A 13,081-nucleotide genomic window follows, 5' to 3' on the forward strand; every position below is an offset into this window, starting at 1 on the left:
AGCATTTCCCATACTTTTTATACAGAGACCCTACTTTTCAAGATGACAAACAATGCAACCCAGATCCCAAAATAAAGGATATTCGAGCATAATACAGCACAACTGACCATTTTCAACATGTGTTTAAAAAGCTTAATTTTCCGATTGTGTTATTGCAAACACACTCTGGTAAATACTTTGTAAATAAGACCATATAAATGCATTTTGACGTTGTTAGCGGAATAGCCGATCGTATATACCAGAGGTGTCAAACTGGCGGCCCACGGGCCACATGCAGCCCCCCCAATCGATTACACGCGACCCACGTATCCCCACCAGTAGGGATTTAAACGCAATTTCTCAACTGTCTCCACTCCACCATTCTCTCTGCCAACGCCCCATTTCTTCTTTGTTGGTTTGTTTATTGGGTTTATGTTTTTGTGTAGCTTATGAAGCTTCCACTTTAAAACGCAAAACACATGCTCTGGCTGGTTTGTCCGTTCATGCAAAATGGTAGCCTCCACAAAGAAAGGCCCTCGTCTAAAGAACATAATAAAAGGCTTATTGCAAGGCTACAAAAAACAAACAACCTAGATTTTTAAAGTAATTATTCACTTGTGCTTTGGCTTTATCACAAAGGGGGGATTTCTTTCATTTTGAACACTGTAAATTGATCTATTATTCATTTTAAAATATTGATCACAGCTGCTGAACTTTGTATCAAGACACATGTTCACAGTTAGTTTTTAGCCTCATTTCTCTCTGCATTAGAACAGCAGTGCTACTCTGTTCAGCATGCCACCTTTCATTCCACATTACAACATTTAAATAAAAAAATAAATAAAGCAATTTGTTAAGATTAAATGAAATGGTGAGAGCCACAATTCACATGAATCACATGAAATCAACCACTAAACACAGTTCAGTGAAACATAAGTGCAGCTTCAGCAGCTGCAAAGTAATGATTTAAAGTGAACAACTGCTCAAAGGATTTCACATTGTGTTTATTCAAATAGCTGCTGTCAAACTTTAGCATTGGATGGTAATCCAGTCTCAATGAAGTTAATATAACTTACGGCCACAGGGAGCAATAGGAGGACATTAGGAAAGCAGCAACAAAATATTCAGCTGTGTTAGTTTTTACTATTTTACAAAGTAAAAAAGTATTGAAAGAGTCTTAGGTTTATTAGCATTGTAAAATAACAGGGGCTGTACATATATTACAAAGCATTGCAGCATCTGGTATTCCTACACTGGTCAATGTCCATAGACCACTCTTCAGGTTTAAAGTGATAGTTCAGCTTTTTCTTTCTTTCTTTCTTTTTTTTTTTTTTTTAAAGTGTGGCTTAATGAGATAGACACACGGGACACATAGTCAACTTGTACTTTGCTGTCTTTGACTCCAGCACAATGATGACACTCAGGCAAATTAACCGAATGAGGTAGCAGGAGACCTTGCGGATTTCCTCTATGTGGCCTTTGGTGGGAGAGTTTCCAGCCACAAACGTCTGTCTAATGGTGAGATAAACATAAATCATAATCATAAAGAACATGTACGATATTGTAGACTCAGGTTTTTGTTAAATGGCTAAATCTAAAAGTTTCTTGTCAGGCTGGTTCCTGGTGATGGCTGTGTTTAAAGTCAGTCTTGACTTTGTACCTGGTTACAGTACAAGCACAAAAAAACAAAAAAACTGAACTATCCCTTTAAAGCTTAGACACTGTTTGCCAGGGCTACTTTAACAGTCTGGACTTCTGAGATATGAGAAGACTTCTGGATGATGCGACTAGTGAGAGTGGGCCCTGTGGTGCAGCTCTGCCTCAGAGCACAGTCAGGAGCTGTAACCTGCATCCTGTCTATGACGGTGGTTCTCACTGTGGAGTAGGGCTCCTGGGTGCAGCTCTGCCCTTTGGCAGTGAGTGGCACCATAACACTGCTCTTATCCTCAGTATGGCTCTGCCCCTGGGCCAAGTTGGTCAGAGCCACGGCGGCGTGGATCTCCCTCCAGCCTTGGTCGTCTGGTCTCTGCTGGCCTTGATCCTGCTGTTGTTCCCTGTGGATAAATTAAAGAAACAGCTGTGAGAGTTGGACGATATATATTTTGGCTGAATTAACCTAAAAATATCAGCTGAACAGCTGCGTTAGAAACCCAGAGCAGAACTGTATGCTTGGATATCTCCTTGTGATTAAAAGCTGGAATAATATGGATGAATTACACGCGGTGGTTTGTTTTCAAGAACATTATGAGCAGTGTTACTTTTAAGGCTGAAAGGTGCAAAAAAGCAAATTATATCATAAATAATTACACTTACCTGTCATAGTTAGTTGCCGTGTAGTCCACTGTAAAGAAAGAAAAACACTCAATGTAAAGATGCTGTGATTTTGATTGCAGTGAATATTTAACGTGAGTATAATATATAATATATACAATATTAAAAGTCCAGTTTTAGTAGTAGTAATAAGTGACATCTATTTATTTGCCACTCCATCACAGGGCCACACAGAGACATATCAACACACCTACAGTCAATTTAGTGTCTAATTTGCCTAATCCCCAAATCTGCATGTTTTTGGACGGTGGGAGTACTGCTGGCTGGGCGTGGCTGAACCATTGTCCATCACACCTGCTGCTCATTCCACTGATTGTGAGACTTCACAATCTGCCATAAATACCCGGTGTTCAGCTCCAGTCTTTGTCAGGTTGTTGTGTAATATGTAGTAACATCATGGCCGAACATACCTAACATACTATTTTTGTTCTCTTCTGCTCCAGATCAGCTGTAAGTAAGAGCTTAACAGACTCTTTCACGTTTCTGCTTTTCCCTCCTTTGGTTTATGCGTCTACTTTATGTTTCTTATTCTTTACCGGAACACGCATCCGTTCTAGCTGCTGTAGAAAAATGGCACCGCAAGATGCCAGTCTTTGTAACAGCACAGCCCTTGCATAAAACAAAATTGTTGCTTTGTCCCCCCCCCCCCAAATGTTACACATTGGATCTTTAATCCATGTAAGTATGAAGTTACTGCCTCTCTTCCAGATTGGCCAGAAATGTTTGACTCAGTGAAGTGCACCACTCTGCCTGAGCTCAGCTGCTCAGGCCAAAACAAATGCAGTGTGATTTTTCTCTTGACTGTTTGTGGAGGGAAAATTTAACATTTGCATATTGTCTTGAGGAAAGATGCTCAATTTTGAGGTTTTGAGAGCTTTGCTGCTCCAACATTTTTCATCTTTTTCCCCAAAAACAGTGCCTGAACCTACTGTGACTAAATCCTGAGAGGTACATTCATATCATGTCTAATGAAAGAAAAGTTATCTGTGGAAGAGAGAGAGAGAGAGGTCAGTATTTCTCTCAATAATCTAAAAATCAAACTACAGTATTTCTGGCTGGTTTTAGAAGTGGACTAAATGGCACTGTGGCATCATATTATATCGCATGCATAATTCCTGTTAGTGGTATATGAAGAAAACCTTTTCCATTTCAGTTTTGGAGTGTTGCCCCTTTTCCTTGGATCAGATAGCACTTGGTCAGAACCAATTTTTCTTCAGAGAGCAATAGACAAGGAAATTAGAGGCCCTCTGTGAAATATAGTCTTTCAGTGCTAACAGCTCAAAAGGTCCCCAATTGATTTCCCCAGCCAGCCTGAAGCTAAAGCCCACTACTTGTTGATAGTAAATCATTCAGCTGTTTTATGCCTTTTGCTACTGATTGTCCCTGTACACAGTTCTCTCTTGAGCTGTAAAGTGCTCGGCCAAAAAAAAGAAAAAAGAAAGTGTTTCTGTGCCCCTGTTGTATTTATTACCATTTAAAAAAAAAAACATTGTTTTACTTCTGGTGAGTTTCAAATTTACAGCTGGGATAAGTTACAACAGAAGTTTTACGAGGAAAAGGGAAGTTGCTCACGGTGTTTTTGGATTTTTTTTTTTCTTGTACGCTGTACTGCAGTGGAGCAGTAAACTGTACGATGTTAGCGCTCAAATCTAATCTTATGTATCTGATAAATTAAATGTTTAGTCTTTTTACGTTTGCACAACAAAAATCATGCTACAATTAAAAGTCATGAAAGAGACTAGAAAAGGAAACCCATAACTTAAAAGACTTGAAATTCACCTCTCAGTATCGCTAAAGCTCAAACTATAAAATTGTATCTTGTGTATTTCTTTTAAGACTATAAACTAGTTTTAGTCCCAAACACCTGTACTGTGTAGCGTTAAAGTGAATGTTTGTGCCTGATTTAATGACATTTACCACTTAGTGTTCCTAATATATGACATTCATAAAAAAGAATACGAGGTGGTCATTGTGACCCAATGTTTTTATGAACATTCAATCACAAAAATCTATTCAGTTCATCTTTGAGTTGAAGTGAACATTTGTACTAAATAATAAAGAAACTCCCTGATGGCGTTCTTGAGATATTGTGTTCACAAGCCCAGAAGTAAATATGAATTTGTATGAAAAGCATCTTTGTATTTTATAGGGTGTAACTTTCATTTGCTACAATAAATCCACTCTAATGTATTCTGCATGAGTTGATTTAAGTCTTGGGTATTCTCCCATAACACCAGTTTTAGTCCCACGTTTCCCCAGAGCCGGGGACTTGCAGTGGTTCTCACAGGTGTGCCGCTGGGACCCACACTGGAAAACAACTGTGCCCCTGAAAGAGTAATGTAGCCATATTTCCTCAGTGCAGATTAGTATTTGCAAATCAGAGACTCCCATCTCAGCATGCATGTTTTCAAGGGGTGGAAAAACGCAGCAAGGCATTGGTCCAGATACATTTTCGCCACTTTGTGTCTAATAAAATATGATTCTAGTCACATTTATGGCTCTCCAGCCTTCTTGAGGGGAAATACTCAACTTGATGCGAGTACCACATTATATGGTGCAAACTTGCAGCCATTCCAGGGCAGTTGTAATATCACGGACATGCAGTGTATATACTATTCTACCAGACCTCAGACTGATATGTCAAACACAATGTTGTGACATCACTTATAGCTCCAGCGCATGAGGTTAGTGATTGGCTGAGAAATGTCTTGGTTGCCTGTAATTAACCTGACGGGTCGACTTTCCCCTGCATGACCACGGAGGCGGGACACAAACGCACCACCTGACCAGCAGCGTGTCATTAAAGGTTTACACAAACGTGAAACCCCAAGCACTTCAAAAGTGAAATGAAACGTTTGAAAGAGTGATGCAAATACAGTGTTTTCTTAGTTCCGCACAAAGACTTAGAATGTATGTTCCAGAGGGGTAGAGACTCCCTGTAAAACCTCTACATGTCATTCATGCAGGCAAGCAAGCCTAGAAGCCATTTCTGCATTGTTTTTAATGCTATGCAGTACACAAACCTGGTCCATAGGTGGCACCATTAAAACTGTGGCATGCATTCTTAAATAGGTAATGACTTTCACTGTCAGGCATGCCACACCACATCGTGCACTGTTGTGTCCTGGGAACTTGTGTGTCACGAAATTTGGACCCTTTTTGTTCCCATACGATGTAGCGTTGCAGTAAGTGTGTAAGCTTTAAGTCTAGGTCTAGGTCTAGGTTTAGCTGCTACTGCTTCTTTTCCAACAATGATAAAAGAAATTCTCACTGTGGTTATTAAAGACAATGAATAATAAATAAGTGACAGAGAATTACTTATTTAATGCATGTTATTTAAAACATATACCGTACATTTAAATCTTAACTAAAAGGTTGGGAAAATTTCTGTAAAAATATGTTGGGAGACCCATCTGTGGGTCCTGACCCAGTGTTTGGAAATCACTGTACTTATCTGCTGCGTCGATCCCCTGTTCGCTGCAGTTCGCCACAGAGCAGAGAGATGAATTAGTGGGATTCCCTTTGTTCAAAATGAACGTATGGTTCTTTACCGCAGTTGCCCCAACTTTTTACTTTGACCACTGACGAGCTAAGCTAAACGTAGCACCAGCAGAGTCCCTATAGTTTCAGAGCCAAGAGGCTGAGAGGTAACATTTCCCAACATATCTGAATGAATTAAATCACTGTAGCAACACAAATCACCACTTAGAAAAAAAAATGAATTGTCTTATAATTCAAGCAACCTTGGTAAAGCATTTCACTGTAGTTTAGCCTGTTAAGTTTATGAGTTATCCTGCAGCTATTCAAGTTTTTGGGTCAAATTGAGGTTACACAGAGATTCCCGCATGCAGACTAAGGCTTGTCACAGTCAATAAAATTATCCATTAAATAAACCGTATGATGGGCTTTATTTTTTTTTTGCCAGGACAAAATGAACTTGAAGCATGTCTGCTTTAATCTGAGAGTGAAATATGCCGACGAGTGGGAACGGTTTCAAAAATCTTTTCGCAGCTCTTGTAATGTAAATTTAGATTCATTTGAGTGGGAAAGTAACACTTGGGAGAAGCAGACTGCCAAAGCGCACATGAGTCCAGGACACACAACTGCACACTCAAACGCTGATGGGATTTTTAGTGACCTCACTCTGCGTAGTTTCACAGATGAGTGGCAGCTCTGACGGTTGCTCGACGGCGAGATGTCTTCAGTGCTTCGCTGACAAACTGCTCAGTTTCTACATTTTTGGCTGAGGATTGCTCTCCTCACCCCGGGAAGAATAAAGTCTCAGACATTGTGTAATTGTCCTTGAGACTGGACTGGACATTTCCACCATGGCAAGAAGCTGAGGCGGAACAAATGGCACATTCTAGTATATGGAAATGATATTTGTGGTGTGCAGCAGCAGCCAGCACGAGCCCGTTCCAATTTTGAAATGAGCGATTTCAGCATCTGCATGAGTCTTTATTAGTGATGTTTGGAGAGGCTTTGGCTCAGGTACATGAGCAGATTTGAGGGTTGTCAGTGTGCTGTTCTCCCTTTTAGATCTGAAAGGGCACCCACGTGTCAAGGTCCTTCCCCAGTTTCTGAACAATAATAACTTAATAAGTGAACTTTGTTGAGCTTCTGACTTTGGGTGGGATGCCAGACATTTATTAATGTCAGGGAGTCGCATCTGGAAGTTTTTTGTTCGTTCTCTTTTTATTTTTCTGAACACTAGAATGAACTAATGTGAAGCAGTGTAGTGAAACTGTCATTTTACCTCATATTCTACATAAATCTGCAATTGACCAGGGAGATGTTTAACGATGTCTGTGTGCAGGGATGCTGTTATTCCCGTTTTCCCTCTAATTCACCCTCTGTTCTGTATTGTCGTGTTGTTCAATTCTTTTTCCCTTTTTCTTCTTTTTAGGATTTTTGCATCATAATGACAGTTACTGCCACCTTTCCACTGAAGGACGGTGTGTGTGTGGGTCTCCCACCCAAAACTGTCCTGCAGTTGGTCAAAGTCCTGTCACGGGCCCAAGGTGAATACATTTTCTCTCCAATTACTTTTTGAACCACCAAAAACTTCCTGCCTGCTGCACCTTGTCACAACTTTCTGCTTGGCTACTATAATATTGATGTTTTCACATTAAGTACAGATAAAATTTTTTGGGGGGAGAAACATTTTTTCCACTGTTAGAACACAAAATTTCTCTCTCACCCATGTGGTAGACAAAATTTGCCTCTGTTTCACAGGACGATGCCGGAGACGCAACGTCTCGATCGCATTCGTTGGAGCTGAACGACTCGGAGTGACTCCTCCTCTTTAGGGACGAGGTGACGCCGTCGGCCTCAGCTGCCATCATGTGCCGCAGGGTGTCGTTAAGGTACCGATTCAGTAAACTGCTCTTGTATTTGGACGGAGGTGACGTGCTGTCATCGCTGTTTGCGGAGTCCGCCATGGCGAGGACGCTGCCCTGTTTCTGGAGTACACCTTTGTGAGAAGATGTCCTGCCAAAGTGTGACTGGCTGACAGGAGTTTGTAAGGGACATTCTTCATCTGCAGTGAAAGAAACAAAACAGATTTTTTTAAGAATCAACTCGTTCATAGGAAAAAATAATATCTTACAAGACCTAAATGTAGTCTTTCATTAAAGAACTCACCGTCTGAGCCAGTGTCATCACTGCATACACTCAGCCTTTCAGCGTTTCCCTGGATGTATTTGTTATAAAGTTTGATCCTGAGAGCCCAACTCAGATCAGGCTGTCTCACTGTGTTTTTCAGCCTTCGTCGGGCATTGGCAAACCAGTTGGAAACCTGCACAGATGACACCTTGTTGCAGAACACTGCCGCTCACAAAATCAACACATTGAAGGCATTTTGGCTAAATTTGCAACTTCTTGTTGTGTTTCCATACCTGCACGAGTGTCATATGTGAACCCAGAGCCAGCAGGACCTTCTCAGTCTTGGTCGGATAAGGATTGTCTCTGTGTTTGTAAAGCCAGTGTTTGAGTGGTCGGGCCATGTCCTGCAGCACCTGTCTCTTGTGGCGAACTTTGACCCCACCGAGACGAGACCTTGGGGAGTCAGGAATCGACTAATGGAGTCACCAAGGACCCTTACAAACCATTAACCTAACACTATGACATTGGTTTGACAGAGGCAGGTTGCCAACTATTTGCAATCATAGGTTTTATGGTCGTACTGTGTCATGCAATTGTACTATTAACCACATAAGATCAGGCAGAGCAAGAGAAATATCCTCATATTGCATATATTTGGTATTTTTCTGACAGAAACGAATAAGCTCCTACCCGTATCGTCTGTACTTGACAGTCGCGCTGTTTTTAGTGTTGTCCTGGTATTGCATCAGGTCTGTGTCGTGTCCATCTGGTAAACTGCTCTGAGGTAAGTCTTCACAGTTTAACCTGCTCCTCTCCTCTGCTCCTCTGCTGTCCTCCAAATGAAGCAGCGCGTCAGACTTCATCACGGCCACTTTGTTCATTCTTTCGCAGGGAGAGTTTTCCTCGGTCAACAGGTGCATCAGTAATCTTCCAGATGTAAACAGAAGCCGGAGGTTCCCATCCTTGATGTAGACTTTTTAAAAAAAGGGGTCTTCAATCCCTGCCCGTGGGAAATGTGACTTGAGAGGAGAGATGATGAGGCGTATGAGAGAATAATGTTTGAAAAGTCAGAGGATGTTGTCTGGTTTAGTCGAGCTCTGTGAGGAGAGTTCAAATAACCTGCTGCTCCCCTGCTTATTGGCTCTGCCGCCGTCCAATCACTTGGAGTTCTGTGAGGAGAAGCCTGCAGAGAGGAGTAGCAGTGGCAGCACCCTGCAAAATGAAAAACCTTACACATGTACAAATATCAGCATAGGCGATCATTAGATTTACAAGTGAGATTCTGTGTGGTGTGACTTCAGCTCGTGTTAAGCAGTCCGCCGTGCTCTCATATTTTCAGCATGAGGCATATTATTCTTGTTAGATCTTGTGGGTTTCACCAAAGCTCGTGTCAGCAAATAATAACACATGTTTTACCGGGGGATTCTGGAAATTTATGGGTGTAATTGCACGGTTGCTAATAACCAGCAAAACCACCGTACTCTGCCCCGCGTTAGGCAGTGAATCCTCCCGAGTACGAACTGGCTCGTAATGAAGACAACACAAACAGTGGAAAATGGAATTGATCTCTGCCTTTATAATCCCCCAGACTGCGTTTGTCACAGACTCGGTTTCTCAGGCCTCTAAGTGTGCATGTGCATCAGCGTGTTACAATTGTGCATCATTTACTCTGTGTGCGGAGTAAACGGGCGTAATCTGACAACAATGCAAATATTTGTCAACGTCTGTCTCCACTTTCAAGTAACGGGGACTGTGAGCAATTATGAAAGCTAAGTTTGGCAGAAGCTCAGTGTTGTCATTAGTGTAACCAGATGACAACATGTTGGCAGTGAGCCCATGCAGTGCTCAAAGACGGGATGGTTCAGCTTTAGCTGTCATCTTTGCATGTTTTTTTCCCCCCTCTGACATCTAAACACAAAGAGTGTTTAGATATACAGTGATGACTTTGCCATGCACAATCATAACTTAATATTCTTTCAAGCAAACATTTGTAATAAAATGTGTTTTTCCGCATGTACTCTAAACTTTTGAAGGCTTTTGGCGAAAATCCAAGCAGCCCTTGTTCGACCACTGAACTTCAGGGCTCCCATCCCTGTTCATAATAATAATAATAATAATTCAGCGGTATCAGTGGGGAGGCTTGGTTTCAATGATTTCAAAGCTGAAAAACACATGGACCAGAAGCATCCCCGTTAGGTGCAGTAAATTCCTCGCCCACATTCCTCAGCAGCAGTCACAGAATGCTACATGCTATTTCACACCATTGACTCGGGTCCCTCTGTGATATGATGACCGGGCTCGATTGTTGATGTTAGCTGGGAACACACCTACACTCGGCAGCCAGGAGACCTTGAGAAAACGCAGTGGAAGGAGATATATCTCTTTTTGTTTTCATAGTTCAGCATGTGTGTGTGTGTGTGTGTGTGTGTGCATGCTTGGATGTGTGTTTGCCCAAAGGTTAATCACAGTGTGTATTTTTTTTTTTTTATCAAATTTAATGTGGTGTGGGCCACACGGTCGGTGTAGGGGTTAGCACTCTTGCCTTTGCAGCAAGAACCGATCAGAACAAGGGCCTTTCTGCATGGCGTTTGCATGTTCTCCCCGTGTGTGCGTGGGTTTTCTGCGGGTTCTCTGGCTTCCAAAAAACATGCAGTTTGGGGATTAGGCGGTTATTTGTCCCTGTGATGGAGCTGAGATTGGCACAGCTCCCCACGTGACCCTCATGTGGAGGATAAAGCGGTAGAAGGTGGATAGACGGATACTAAAAAACAGAGAAATGGCCCCTGAGGACCTCTGCGGAACAACTGTCCAATCACAGACAAGATTTACCAGCGCGTCACGCGTTTGACGTCAGCTTTTCAGTACCGTCATTCCTAAACGGTTGCATAACTGCCAGATATCGAAGGAAAAAGGAGCAGAAGCATTCACTCATTGAACATTTTTTGCCAATTATACAGACATGAAATCTAAATAAATCCTGGAAGGCCGATTATCATGATGGTCATAAGAGGGTTAAGCCTGCCCCATGCTTAAGGAGGATGCTTAAGGAGGATTTTCAAATCTGACTTGATTTCAAAACACACACAACAAATTTTATAAACTTTATATTTTAAATTAAACCAGTGAAATTCCTCACTGTTGGTAACTTAACTTTACATTTACACCTGCCCAATTGTGATACACAGTGAGCACTTTATTGTTTATGAACTCAAAGTATTGTTTGCAAAAGGAGAATTCTGTTTTCTCAAATGCAAATAGGAGTCGGTCCTCGATGCCTTTGCTTTAAAGCAGCGAAACTCTTTCCCTTCCTCCTTCACTGTAGTTTTTTTATTCTTTCAGCATGTGCTTCACTATGTTGGTCGCTCAAATGCAATGAATATGTCACGCAACGATGAAGATATTGTTTAAAGTCAGTCGTATTTATTTTTAAATACTTCCAATAGACAGTCGCATGATTGAGCCAAATTATCCAGGACTAATTGACATCATACTTCTGTGCAATGTTTGAAGTGGGAGCTGCAGTGAACATAAAATGGTGAGTTTTCATTGGATCGTTCTGATGTCTTTAATGGCATCGTTATGATCTCAGAGGGCGCCTGCAGATTCTCAGTGGCGTGATGAAATTATACTGCCACGCTTTGGCTGAGGTTGGGCCTCAGGCCTGGCAGAAATGCCACCAACGTCTGGGAGACACACCAGTGAGAGCGTCTCCAATCCACTGCCCCATTTCTGTCCCTGTCTTCATGTCTAGTGCTTGACACTGACAATAGGCTTAGTAAAGTAAAGTAAATACATGAAGTTCTGCTCTGTCCCTGCAGCCTAATCTGCTATGTCAAGTTCGGTGAGGTCATAACTTACTCTCTACATGTCTGCAAAGGTTCAAGTCCCTTGAAAGCCATTACCCTCTTTCCACATCACACTGCTCCCTCTTCCTCCTAAACTCAACATGATAGACACATTAACACTCCTTTACACCCAATTGAGCACAGCAACCAAAAACGGAAGGAAACGCCATGAATGTAGAGGAATGCGGCACTCAAAGAGAATTGGATGAAGCAGCTTCTGTGAAGGAGAACAGTAGAATTAATGTCCGACAGGACTATTTTGTTAATAGATTATCACTCATTCCACATCTTCTTTCTATAGGGGTCACCACAGCGGATCATCTTGTGTCGATATGTTTTGTTTAAAAAGACCTTTTCATGGCAGTTAGTCCAGAGCTCTTAAATAAACCTTAAAACCACTTAGGGTCAATATACAACCTTTAAAGTCCTCACCTTTATAATGTACACATTATATACTGTTGAACTCTGCTTTGTCTGCGCCGCTGACCTGGCTGTCGTCTTGCTGTGCCCCTATTTTGTACAGCATGTGTTGGCAAAATGTCTCCGTGTCTGTTACTAATATTTCTCTGGTGTACATTACAGTTAATTGAAGTGCAGCAGCTGTCAGAATAATTACATGCTGATGTTTGCGACTTGGCAGGGAAGGATTACACTCAGCCACAAGCTCTGGAGAGTTTCCTTTTTCTTTTTTTATTCTTCTTCGGCCTGCTCGCCGACGTTATTTCAGCCAAATGCCAACAGAAAAACTGGCTCAGAGACAGATGGAAGGAGAAGGAGAAGCAGAGAGGGAGAGAGGGATGCTGTTTGCCTAATTAGATGCACACTGAGGGACACTGGAAAACTGTGGTAATCACAGGACGTGTTTACAAATGGAAAAAGAAATATTTCAAATATGAAAACAATTTCATGTCATAAGTGTTTTCTAGTTATAAATTGATTGTTGTATTTTTTGCATTTGCCTACACTAAAAAAATACAGAGGGTACTTTGGTTAAAATCATCATAAGCCCCCTTTTTCACCAACATTTCTGGGAACTTTTATTAGCAGGAACTTATGTACCTAGAGAAAAGAATTCCCAGTAATCTGTGTGGTTTGCGTTTCCATCCCACCTCATAGTTCCGGAAAATTACACTTGGTTGTTACAAAGTCCCGCTGAACCACCTCCTCAGTAAATCCGCACAAAAGAGCCTGGACTTCGCCTTCTGTCCACTTGTCGTATTTGCTCCTTTTTCTTTTTTAATTTCTTTCTTCGTCTTCTGTTAAAGATCGTGTGTAAAGCTGGGTTGCAGCCGCACTTGCTTAAACCGCTGCACAATGTGTTC

At 41.6% G+C, this 13,081-nt stretch overlaps 1 protein-coding gene across 1 annotated transcript; it reads right to left on the bottom strand.

The window, feature by feature from the left end:
• Positions 1–962: 962 nt before the first annotated feature.
• LOC131464686 (homeobox protein Mohawk-like) lies at positions 963–9,958 on the bottom strand. Its single transcript, XM_058637346.1, has 6 exons — positions 8,605–9,958; positions 8,208–8,367; positions 7,954–8,107; positions 7,511–7,849; positions 2,293–2,320; positions 963–2,033 (listed from the first exon to the last, which is right to left on the bottom strand). The coding sequence occupies exons 1-6, from the start codon at positions 8,832–8,834 to the stop codon at positions 1,694–1,696; spliced, it is 1,251 nt and encodes a 416-aa protein (XP_058493329.1). The 5' UTR covers positions 8,835–9,958; the 3' UTR covers positions 963–1,693.
• Positions 9,959–13,081: the final 3,123 nt, after the last annotated feature.

This window comes from Solea solea, chromosome 1, assembly GCF_958295425.1.
Source record: "Solea solea chromosome 1, fSolSol10.1, whole genome shotgun sequence".
Lineage (NCBI taxonomy): Eukaryota > Metazoa > Chordata > Actinopteri > Pleuronectiformes > Soleidae > Solea > Solea solea.